Raw genomic sequence first — 12,019 nt, 5'->3', positions numbered from 1 at the left:
TTTTGGGGGTACTGTGGATCAAGGAAGAGTCTTAGTTGAGACATGAAAAAATTGAACAATTTATTGACATTTTCAGCTTTCTTCATAATATCCCAGCATCGAAAATTTTGAAAGAAGAAACTGAGAAATGTTAAATCAATCTAGACACTACTTTAAGAGATGGCTAAAATTGCTAAATACATGATTGTTGTGTATATGATAAATTATAATATTTTATAACATTTTCTGCAATAATTTATCATATGTTATTCTACTATCATATGCGAATGTGATATGTAAAATTCATGGTCTCTTTTGGCGTCTAAGTATTACTGGGAGAAGTTTATTGATGACTCCGTCAGCTACCGCTTCAATTTGAAGTTAATAAACAGCTAAGAACTATGATAAAAATGTTGTCTAATTTGGCATTATTCCATGTGACATGTAAATTATATGGAAATCTTTATTATAACAAGATAATTAGTGATTTCACTGAAATAAAAACAAGAAATACAAATTTTATGGAATAAGTATATAATTTATGAGTCACACATCTCGATTTTATTACCAATCCATCACCGACCCATCGGTAAAATGCTTAAACATACACAATAATAATTAAATTTAGTCGTCTTTGAAATTTTGCCAACCTTCTGTCATGTACAAACTACAAACACATTTTCAACACATTTAACACATTTGTTGTTAGTACGCACTCACGTGCTGGGTCCCGCCAACGTCAGGAGTTGGCCTTCTTGTGCCCAGTGACAGACATGTCACCCCAGGCTCAAGCACTGTCACTCCTGGAACTTCAGCAACACTTTGCTTTCTCTTCATCTTCTGGTTTTAACTCAGCAGCCGGAAAGAGGAAGTGGGGGTCAGGGGGGCACCCAGCATTGAACTTCCCTGCAGAGCCCCGGAGACTGGGGCTGCTGAGGGGCTTCTCAGCACCTGCTCTGGCCCCTCTGCTACCCTCCTGTCTGTTGATGACTCCGTCAGATGCTTTGTTGGAGCAGGATGTGGTTGGGAGTATGGCCACCACCACCACCTACCTCCCACGTGGCCTGCTTGTGCCACCCGAGAGGGCCTGCCTCCCTCTGCAGCCTCAGTTCAGCAATCCCAGGGGCCCCAGGTGTACCTCCAGAAGTGTGGCCGCATGCTCCAAGCCTGGTGACTGACAGCTCCCCCAAATGCCATGGCTGCGTGGGGTAGGAGCAGTTCCCCATAGCTTCCCCGAGGTAGCCCCTGCAGCCAGCGTTCAGCCGTGGTGTCTTACCCTGGCTTTCCACATCTAAGGATTTGGGACCTTCTCTTCTTATTGATTTTCTGTCGCTGCTGTAACAGATGCCCCCATCTTGGTGACTTAAAACAACACAAATGTATCATCTCACAGTTCCAGCGGGTGGAAGTCCCCCTGAGCGCGGGTCAAGGTATTGGCAGGACTCAGGATGCATCCATGTTCTTGGCGTTTCAGGCTTCCTAGAAACTGCTTCATTCCTTGGCAATGACCCCTCCCTGGATCTTCAAAGCCAGGAATAGCGGGTTGAATCGCTCCCACGTTGCCTGACTGTAGCTCTTTCCTGCCTTCCTCTTCTACTCATGGGGACCCCTGTGATGACTCTGGGAGCACCTAGATGATTCAGGAAACTCTCCCCATCTCAGGGAATGGTTGGCAACTGTAATTCCATCTGCAGCCTTCACTGTCCTGTGTCATGCATAGCATATTCACAGGATCTAGGGATTAGGTTGTGACATCTTCAAGGGGCCAGATTCCACCTCCCACACCTTCCTTCACCCAACCCTGTCTGTGCTGGCCCTGAACAAGAGGAGGAGCTTCCACTTCCTTCACCTGGCAAAGGAACCTCCATAGCCCAAGAATAGTAACATTTACTGGGGGCCAGGCATGGGCTTTACGTGTTTTATGTAACTCATTCCTCCCAACAAACGTATGAGGTAAGTACAATAATTCCCACCGTCGTACAGGTGAGGAAAGGGAGACACGGAAGGTCTGGGTAGCGAGACTAAAGCCCCAGAGCTAGGAATGGACAGTGCTGAGATTTAAGGCAGACTGTGTATTCCTACAGGTTGATTCACAAGGCCATTCATTGGGGAATGGATGTTGATTGCCCACCTCCTAGTGCCAGGTATAGTGCCCAGCTGGGGACACAGAACAGGGAGCGGCACTGATATGGCCTTTGCTTCTCTGTAGGGAGGATTTCTCCTGCACGAAGAACTCGGTTCTAGAATTGGACAGGGTCGAGGGCGATGGTGGGCAGAAAGGGAGGAACAGGGTAGGCAAACTTCCGCCCTGCAGTCTCCCCTCCACCATTTTGTTTTGTATGTAGCAGCCAGCGTTGTTCTTAAACCCAGAACTGACAATCTCTGCTGAAAAACCTTTCACGTCACTCCACTGCTCCCACAGCAGAGACCACACTCAGGCCAGGCACAGTGGCTCCCGCCTGAAATCCCAGCACTTTGGAAGGTGGAGGCGGGAGGATTGCCTGAACCCAGAAGTTCAAGACCACCCTGGGCAACGCAATGAGATCTCATCTCAATTAAAAAAAAAAAATTAGCCAGGCATGTGGTGCATGCTTGCAGTCCTAACTATGTGGGAGGATTGGTTGAGCCCAGGAGTTTGAGGCTGCAGCAAGCTCTGATTGTGCCACTGCACTCTAGCCTGGACAACTGAGCGAGATCTTGTCCCAAAAAAAAAAACAAAAAAAAAGCACCCTCTTAAACTCTTAAACCTAGCTTACAAGCCTTTGAACATGGGGCCTGCCCACTTCCCCCAACCCATTCTCTCATCTTTCAAGACTTCTTCGCCCACACCCTATGCCCCAGCAATCCCGAAACCCCTTTCTTCCACGTCTTGTCTCTAGTCCTTTGAACACCCTCAACCAGGGATGCCTTCCCTGCTTCCCCCACCTCTCACTGCATTCACCGTCTCCTCCCCTACTTCTTGCTTCCCAGGACTTGGCTCAGAGCCATTCCCACCTAACTCCCTCAATGGGCGGCAACCCTCTAGAGACTTGTCTTCCTACTGCACACTTGCTGCTTGCTCATCTTCGGTTGTGACTGGACTGCAAGTTCCTTGAGGTCAGGAGCTACCTGTCTAATTCAGTGTTGGACTGTCAGCGCCTGACATGGTGCCTGGCTTATGATGCTCAGAATATTTTTGTGGGTGGATAGATGGATAAATGGATGGGTGAATGAATGGACAGACTGGTGCCTCCAATTTTCCTGCTTTTACCCATTAGCCCACTGCTACATCAGAGCCAGTCCTGCACCCCAGCCTTCAACATGAGAAGATCCTGTTCTCTGTAGCTCCAGCACCAGCCTGGACCCATTTCTCAGAGCCACAATGCTAACACAGTCCCTGAGTCTTGAATGACTACGTGAGTACCTCCACCATCTCCATGGCTCACCCATCTTTCATGCAACCGGTGCCTGCCCACCTCCTCCTTGGGCCAGCCATCATACTACACCAGTGTCCCCAGTTCCTGAGTCCCTCTGGGTCCTTCCTGCTCTCTTGACTCCTGGATGGCTCTTCCTGAAGGACGGTCAGGACAATGCAAAGTTCAGACATGCTCTCTCTGCATGGGATGGGCCCTGCATGTGTAAAGAGCTGTGCTTTTTTCAGAAGAGGACTCACAGTGTCCACACGGGGCAGTTTCTGTTTGCACGACATTGAGTAAGCTTCGCATCCATCAGGGGCAGTTACCCTTTGGGATTTCTGATGAAGGTATACCTTTTGAGATGCTCTCAAACAACTCCAAAAGATGCACTGTCAGGGGCAGAGTGGTCTTATCTGACTTTCAGGGTTTATCCATTTACTCTGAGAGTGAAACAACAGGACAGACGTCATCTCACTGGCTTAAGAGAGCAAACAAAAAAGACCATTAGACAGATCGTTCTTCCAGCCAGGGAGACAGTCCTATTAACACCTGCGCCCACACAGGCAAGCGGAATAAGAGGATTTCTCCATAGCTGGGAATTTATTTTCCCAGGAATACTGAATAAATGCTGGTGGTTACTAACCAGCCAGGCCAAGACAAAAGGACCTTTTCTTCCCAACTAATACACGTTCTATTAGTCAGGACTCTGGGGAATGGGTGACAGAAACCTGACCCCAAAGAGCTCACACTACAAGGAGGGGTGCATTAGTTCTCAGGCCGGGACGAGGAACTGACTGGGTCTTCACCGGCTCATAGGACTCCTGTCTCTTGTCTGATTCTCCCTGTGGGTCTGTTGTTATCATTCTTTCCTGTGAGGAAGAGGGAGGAAGAATAACCATGAGTAGTGTGTGCTTAAATCCTCATAGTTCAGCAATCAGAGAGGAAAGGCGTCCTTATTCTCCCTGCCTAAGCTTTAAAAACACCCCAGAGAAGGATTTAGTGAGGCTTAGCCTGAGCCCAAGGCCCATTGCTGAACTGGGGCAAGGGAATAGGGTGCCATTACTGGCTCAGTTGAGTTCCCTCTGGTTGGAAGAATGGAGTGCAATGAGGAGCAGCTCTCAGCAGAAGCACAGGGTTGAAACCAGAAAGGAAGGTTTCCAGAAGGTCTCAGATGCTCTTCTGCATGGACAAAACAGTAACTATCAGACCGGGTGCAGTGGCTCACGCCTGTAATCCCAGCACTTTGGGAGGCCGAGGCAGGAGGATTGCTTGAGCCCAGGAGTTGGAGACCAGCCTGAGCAACACGGCAAAACCCTGTCTTTCCTAAAAATACAAAAAATTAGCCAGGCGTGGTGGCATGCACCTGTAATCCTAGCTGCTCAGGAGGCTTGAGGTGGGAGCTTCAGTTTAGCCCAGGAGGCAGAGGTTGAAGTGAGCTGAGATTGTGCCACTGCACTCCAGCCTGGGGTACAGAGTGAGACTCTGTCTCAAAAAAAAATACCAAAAATAAAAATTGAATATAAGTATTCATTATTTTAAATCATAAAAAAAAATTTTAAATGTGGAGTGAAAACATCACCCATAATCCTGTCATCTCCAAACAACTGTAATTAACACGATGGAGTATTTCCTCCAAGTCTTTTTTCTCCAGGCACAAGTACGTGTTTAATATAGTCCTGCCATATTGTATAGACAATTTTGCATCCTGCTCTTTTTACTTAAAATTATAACAGAAGGATTTTCTCATGTTATTTCCTTTGACTCTGTTCCCTGCACAATCTACTTCCTTTCCTACTCAGCTCTTTGGCAGAAAAAGTTTGTAGACTGCACAAATAACTGGAAGGAGCACTGACTTTCTTTGGTTTCCAGGGGAATGTGAGCAAAGAGAGGAAAAAGAAAGATTAAAAAGGGCAGGTCTTGGTGACCCTCACAGGGCTGCTGAAATAAACAAACGTCATAGTCTATGTGAGCGTGCCTTGAAATGGCTATATTTATTAGTGTTATGGTCATTAATCACTAAATTTATTTTTCCTCATTTTTAAAATAACTGAGTCCACTCTACAGTCTTGAACACCAGTGGAGGGTGGTGCTCTCCTGCCATAGCCCACTGCAGTGAAAGGAGTAATTTCCCTGAGAATCTATGGATTTACTGTGGGTCATGGGCGATAACAGGGTTTTCCAAAAGCACTTTCTGCTTCAGGTGAGGAGAGGATGCTGTTCTGAGAGCTGCTGATAATACGTGGAGCCAAACCCACAGGCTTGAGCTATTTAATTGAAATTCACATCAAAATGGAATTCTGGTTTAGCTCAACTTGACTACTATGGATGATGAAAATAAATCCCTGGGTCACACAAGGATAGTGATTGAGTAGGGCTTGTTTGCTAGAACAGAAATGACATTTCAACTGGAATTAAATTGTCGTCAGTTAACAGAACCGAATTTTCTGTCATTCTTTGACTTGAATTTTCCTTTTTCCCAAGATAACATGGACAGGACCCAGGTATTTTCAAAGACTCAGAAAATAGTTCATTTGGCTACAGGCTTACCCAGCTTCAAGCAGGCTCTGCTGTCCCTGAAGAACAGAGCCAAGGGAAGGTGGGGTGCCTTGTTGTCCCTCCTCCTCTCATTTCCCATCCTGTCTATCCAGTCCATAAACATTCTGTGGCTCTACCTCTAGAATCTCCTCTGCTACACCCATGGCCAGACCACCCCATCTCATGCCTAGACTACTGTGGTCCCCTCAGCCATTATCCCCACAGGAGTGAGAGCAACCTTTCGAAAAACAAACCCACCTGTGCCAATCCCCTGCTCGCAACCCTCAATGGCTTCTTGTTGCCCTGAGACCAAAACCCCCATTCATAGCCCTACTCATGGACTCCCTTTCTGACCCACTTCTACCTTTCCCCACATGCTGTGCCCTGGTCACCCATGCCTCCTTCCTAGTTCCTGAACCTCCCAAACTGGTTTCTGCTTTAGGACCTTGGCAAATGCTCATGCCTCTATCTATCTCCTCCCCAAGTCATTACACAAAGGACTCCTGATTATTCAGATCTTGACTCAAAAGTGCCTTCCTTGGTGAGGTTTCCCTGAATAGCTTCTGCTTTACTTCATTTCTGGCACACTCATTCTTGGAAAGAAGCTTGCTGTATTAGTCCATTCTCATGCTGCTATAAATAACTGCCCGAGACTGGGTAATTTATAAAGAAAAGAAGTTTAATTGACTCACAGTTCATGACTGCGGAGGCGTCAGGAAACTTACAATCATGGTGGAAGAAGAAGCAGCAAACACATCCTTCTGCACAAGGCAGCGGGAAGGAGAAGTGCAGTGTCAAGGGGGCAACGCCCCTTATAAAACCATCAGATCTCACGAGAATTCACTCACTATCATGAGAACAGCATGAGGGACCTGCCACCATGATCTAATCAGCTCCCGTGAAGACCCTCCCTCAGTGGGTAGGGATTACAATTTGGATTACAATTCAAGATGAGATTTTGGGTGGGGACACAGCCAAATCACATCACTTGCATTCTCACTCCTGCATGCCCATCTTCTTTCTCTGATAGGGTTTGGATTTGTGTCCCTGTCCAAATTTCATGTTGAATTGTAAGTCCCATTGTTGGAGGAGGGGCATGGTGGGAGATGACTGGATCATAGGGGTGGATTTCCTCCTTGCTGTTCTCATAATAGTGAGTGAATTATCATGAGACCTGGTTGTTTAAAAATGTGTGGCATCTTCTCCTTTGCTCTCTTCCTCCCTCTCTGGCCATGTAAGACATGCCTGCTTCCCCTTCACCTTCTACCATGATTGTAAGTTTCCTGAGGCCTCCCCAGCCATGCTTCCTGCACAGCCTGGGGAACTGTGAGTAAATTAAACCTCCCTTCTTTATAAATTATCCAGTCTGAGGCAGTTCTTTAGCACAATATGAGAATGGACTAATACATTCTCCCCAATTTGAAGTAACCTTTTTGAAAAGAGGAATTTTGTTGGATCTTGGTCAACATGATTTAGAAAGTACCTGTTGGGTACTTACTATTAGTTGAATGAAAGAATGAATGAACATCCAATTCTGAAAAGACATGGTCTGTATTATCAGACATGGAGGAGGATATTTTGGAGTTTCAGCTTCCTTCCAACCAATGGCTGCTTGGTTTTTATCACTAGTTTCTTGCACATTGGACCTGTCTTTAAGCCATGAAAGGATCCCTTTAACATTCATTAAGGTCAGGCAAGTGAAAGTTTTATTTCTAGTACAGGAAAGCAAAAGCCTGAATCTAACTAAAATGTCAAGTGTCCTAAGGTGTGAAAAATATTTAAAAACTCTCCATTTGCTCTTTTGAGGTAGTACCCTTTGTCAAAACCTTATCTCCAATTTTATGCATGCTTGATAAATGGAAGAGGAGAGTTTTCCCAGAATGCCATAAAACACACCCAGCTAAACAGGGCTATGAGATTTCAGTAGCTTCCTCCTGTCCCAGTGCCTGGAGGGGTAAAGGAGAGGAAAGAAACCTTTGAGCTTGAAGACTGCAAGAGGGAAGAAAAGAGAAAACATAAACTTAGAGCCCAGAAGCTTCTGAAAGGGAAGGGATCAGACCCCAAATCCTCCTTACCAAGGGCCCATATTACTGAAGCCCACTTCAGTAATATGGGCTGGGTGGCCCTGGTCATATAGGTGGGCTGGGGGGTCCTGGTCAAAATCCAATGGCCAGAAAGAGTGCAAGCTTCAACTGGCCTCAGCCTCCCACTTCCAGTTACAGGTCCCATCCCTCTGACAAGGGGTGAGGAAATGACTCATCCTGGCCCAGTCATAATCTTCCATCACCCTGACTACCATGATTGGCATGAGGATGGTCACATGACCCAACCAGGCCAATCAGAGTCCTTCCTTGGGACTTTCCTGCCTGGAGCTTTCATGTCTCTATAATCTGTAAGGACCTCAGCCCAGAGTTGCCTGAGATGGAGTACCCTGAAGAAATCCCACTTGCTGTCAGAGAGAGTGAAACAACCAGCAGAGACAGGCAAAGGAGTCTAAAGGACATTTGTGCTCAGAGCAGAAGGTGCTGGTGCCCACTCCACAGTCCTGGCCCACCTGAGGTCTCTAGCAGCAGCAGCCTAGGGACAGCTGCCCTCCCACCTCAAGTCCCCACATTTTTCCTCTCTGCCTGAGGCCTTTCTCCAGCCTCGTTCTGGCTCTGATACAACCAGGCACACACCAAACAGTGAGACTTCAGTTCCCAGGGACACCCCTCAGTAAGGGAAGGGAGTTGATTGACAAACACCCCCAGCTACCCCACCCAGTATCAAGAAGATTCTGAGGCTGGTGCAGTGGCTTCTGAAAGGGTCCCTGCTAGAAAGGCCCTGTTGCCCCCAGCATAACTCACCGCTCAGGCACATCCTCCTGGGTATTCTCCATTTCTTGTCCCACTTTTCCCCTATGTCCTTACAAGGACTTTCTGGAACGCCTTTTAAGTAAACTACCTGCACTGACCTACTTGTCTGGGACTCAGCTTCTGGGGAACACAAACTAACCAGGAATGGCCTGTGTGTGGGTCATCCCTAAAGCCAGTTCAGTCTCTGCTTTTTTCTCCCTTAAGGTTGTGTGATTGAACTTGATCTTGTCATCCTCAAAGAATCATGAAACAGAGCAGGTGGGTAAGTCACTCAACCCTGGGATTTTGAGAGAAGTGGTCACTGGGGGATGTAGAGTGGTGGTCTCCCAACTTCATCTGAGCGCACACATCCCAATCCATGGAAATGAGTGACGCCCAGGCACCACAAGCTGGGCATATCCTTGTAGAGGGTAGGTAACTGTGTCATCCCACCCAAAGGAGCCTGCAGCTGAGCAGAGTTTGGCTTCAGCCATAAAGGCAGCAGCAAGAAGAGGAGTCTGAGCTTCACTCAGACAAGGCCACAGTGACACATGGTCTTCAGGAGTAAGTAGGGATCTCACCAGATCTCAACGCAGCCAGCTGGAGGAAGTGACTGTGAGTGCCTTCCCATGGCAGGGGCAAGGGAGTGAGAAAGCCAAGGCACGTGCTCAGAAAGATGGCCACCAGCATCCTGCAGGGATGGGGTGGAATGGTGCCCCCAGGGAGGGCTGGCAGCTTGTATCCTAACTGCTGCATCATCCCTAAAAAGAATGATGACTTTCACCTCGGTGATGTCTAGCTGTAAAGCACTTTCACTCCCACAATTTTTTTTTTTTTGAGATGGCGTCTCACTCTTTTGCCCAGGCTAGAGTGCAGTGACACAATCTCGGCTCACTGTAGCCTCCACCTCCTGGGTTCAAGCAATTTTCCTGCCTCAGCCTCCCAAGTAACTGGGATTACAGGCACCCACCATTATACCTGGCTAATTTTTGTATCTTTAGTAGAGATGGGGTTTCACCATGTTGGCCAGGCTGGTCTCGAACTCCTGACCTCAGGTGATCCACCCACCTCAGCCTCTCGAAGTGCAGGGATTACAGGCATGAGCCACTGTGCCTGGACACTCCTATCATTTATCTGTATCTTCTTATCCTCAAATTCTAGACCACAAATTTTGTTCACATTTCACAGAGGAGGAAGTTCAGGCTCTGGGAGGTGAGGTGGCTGTCAGCTTCACAGGGCCACAGTGCATCCACAAAAAGACACAGCAACATCTCTAGTCTCAAGAGCATGGCCACGTCTTTCAAATGTACATGCGTAACTTTAAGTTTGGTTCTTCCTTTCTGCTGCGTGTATACTTACAGATCCAAAATGGTGGCCAGGTGCACTGGATTTTGTAATTTATTTGAGTGAACTTGACTACTTAATTAGCTGCTTGGAAGTTTACTTTAGAGAGTGATTCAGCGGCATACACCTATAGGCACCAATTCATCATTTGTTCATTCAGACAATCAACAAATAAACCTCAGGAATTTACATGGATTAAGAGCCCAAAGTCTTCTTGAAGTGGCATTTTTCAGTGCTTATTTCACTTGGGGTTGCTAGGAGATAAATTGGTTTTTTTAAAAAAGCAATTTGCATAAAGACCAGGAAAGCATTTTAATAATGTCAATATATAGCCAAATGGACTAAAGTGCTAAAGTGACAATTTTTCACTAGATAATTAAGCCTCCAAATTTAAATGTTATAAAAGAGATATAGTTGTATTCCATGGAGATCTATTCCACTTAGGTAGCTAATTATTTCTCAAGAACAACACTGAGTCATGTTAGACATTTTCTTGCTAATCTAATAATATTAAGCTACTGGGAGATGGTCCTATCCTACCACACAATCAGGAATGGAAAAGTGGTGGGATTTTAATTGCAGAATTGTGGGAAATTTATTCTTCTAATCACTAGCACAAATCTGACAATCTGTCCAGCAGCCAGGAACTAAATTGAAGTTTACTTTCCCTGATACATATGCTGTAAATTTCACTAATTCAAGTGGGTGAGGAGGAAGATTGTCTTAGTTCAGTTGTGCTGCCATAACGGAATCCCCGAGACTGGGTAATTTATTAGCAACAGATTTATTTCTCACAATTCTGGAGGCTGGAAGTCCAAGATTCAGTTGCCCGCAGGTTCAATGTCTGGTAAAGGCATGGTCTCTGTTTTCAGGATGGTGCCTGTTGCTGTGTCCTCTTCCAGAGGGAATGAACACTGTGTTTTTGCATAGCAGAAGTGGTGGAAGAACAAAAGGTTCTTTTTGTTTTGAATGCTGCATGGATCGTCTTTTGTAAGGCATTAATCTCATTCATGAGGGCAGAGTCTTCATGACAATCATTCCTAAAGGCAGAACCTCTCAATACTATCATAGCGGCAATTGAATTTCAACATGTGAATTGTAGGAAGCACATTCAGACCATAGCAAAGAGCCCATCTATTTTGGTTGAAAATATCAGCAGTAGGACTTATGTAATACTTTTAAAATGTTTTCTTTGAAATCCAAATAGAATCTTGAGTCTGGCACAAAATAATTATATAAGTGTTAGCCATTATTATTGCCTCAATATAGATACAGAGCCTGGAAGAAATTTTTAAAAATTCTTTGAGGTGGTACAGTAGATCATTTGCAGAGTCTGATCATTTTTCCCATCCTTGTACTCCATACTTTTCATCACACACATATACACAAATGTATTCTTCCTGTTATAACTCTAACAAGTAACAGTTCTTCTGTGCCCTGCTTTTGTTCATTTTGCAGTGTATCTTGGAGATTATCCCATATTAGCCCTTAAAGATTTCTTTTCTTTTTTTTAACTAGATTCTCTGTCTTAGTATGGATACCATAATCTATGTAATCATTCCACTGGTGACTGGCATCTAGAATGTTTCTAATCTTTTGCTATGCAATAATTTGTAAATATATTACTTCATGCACATGTGAGTATATACAAATTACATTTGTAATTTGGATAGAGCTCTCCATAGGGGTTGTACCAATTTACATTCCAAAAGAGTTGTATACAAGAGAGTTCCTCACCCTCATCTCAGCGTGGTACTGACCTTCTCTATCTTTGCAGGTGTGATTGGTTAAAAGTAGTATCTCAATGTTGTCATCTGATTTCACTTACCTGTGAATATGCGTTAGTCCATGTTTGCATTGCTTTAAAGAAATACCTGAGGCTGGGTAATTTATAAGGAGGGTGAATTGGCTCACAGTTCTGCAGGCTGTACA

The 12,019-nt window shown here is 45.5% G+C and overlaps 1 protein-coding gene across 1 annotated transcript in view; it reads right to left on the bottom strand.

The window, feature by feature from the left end:
* Window positions 1-3,890: 3,890 nt before the first annotated feature.
* TEX36 (testis expressed 36) overlaps window positions 3,891-12,019 on the bottom strand; it is a 92,942-nt gene continuing 84,813 nt past the window's right edge. The window contains exon 4 of the mRNA XM_012453482.3: window positions 3,891-4,243. Within this exon, the coding sequence (XP_012308905.1) occupies window positions 4,118-4,243 (126 nt within the window). The 3' untranslated portion in view covers window positions 3,891-4,117. The remainder of the gene's footprint in view (window positions 4,244-12,019) is intronic.

Source organism: Aotus nancymaae, unplaced genomic scaffold (assembly GCF_030222135.1).
Source record: "Aotus nancymaae isolate 86718 unplaced genomic scaffold, 86718_ANA_hifiasm-v0.15.2.pri h1tg000010l, whole genome shotgun sequence".
Classification (NCBI taxonomy): domain Eukaryota; kingdom Metazoa; phylum Chordata; class Mammalia; order Primates; family Aotidae; genus Aotus; species Aotus nancymaae.
This window is presented reverse-complemented; position numbering and strand designations above follow the sequence as displayed.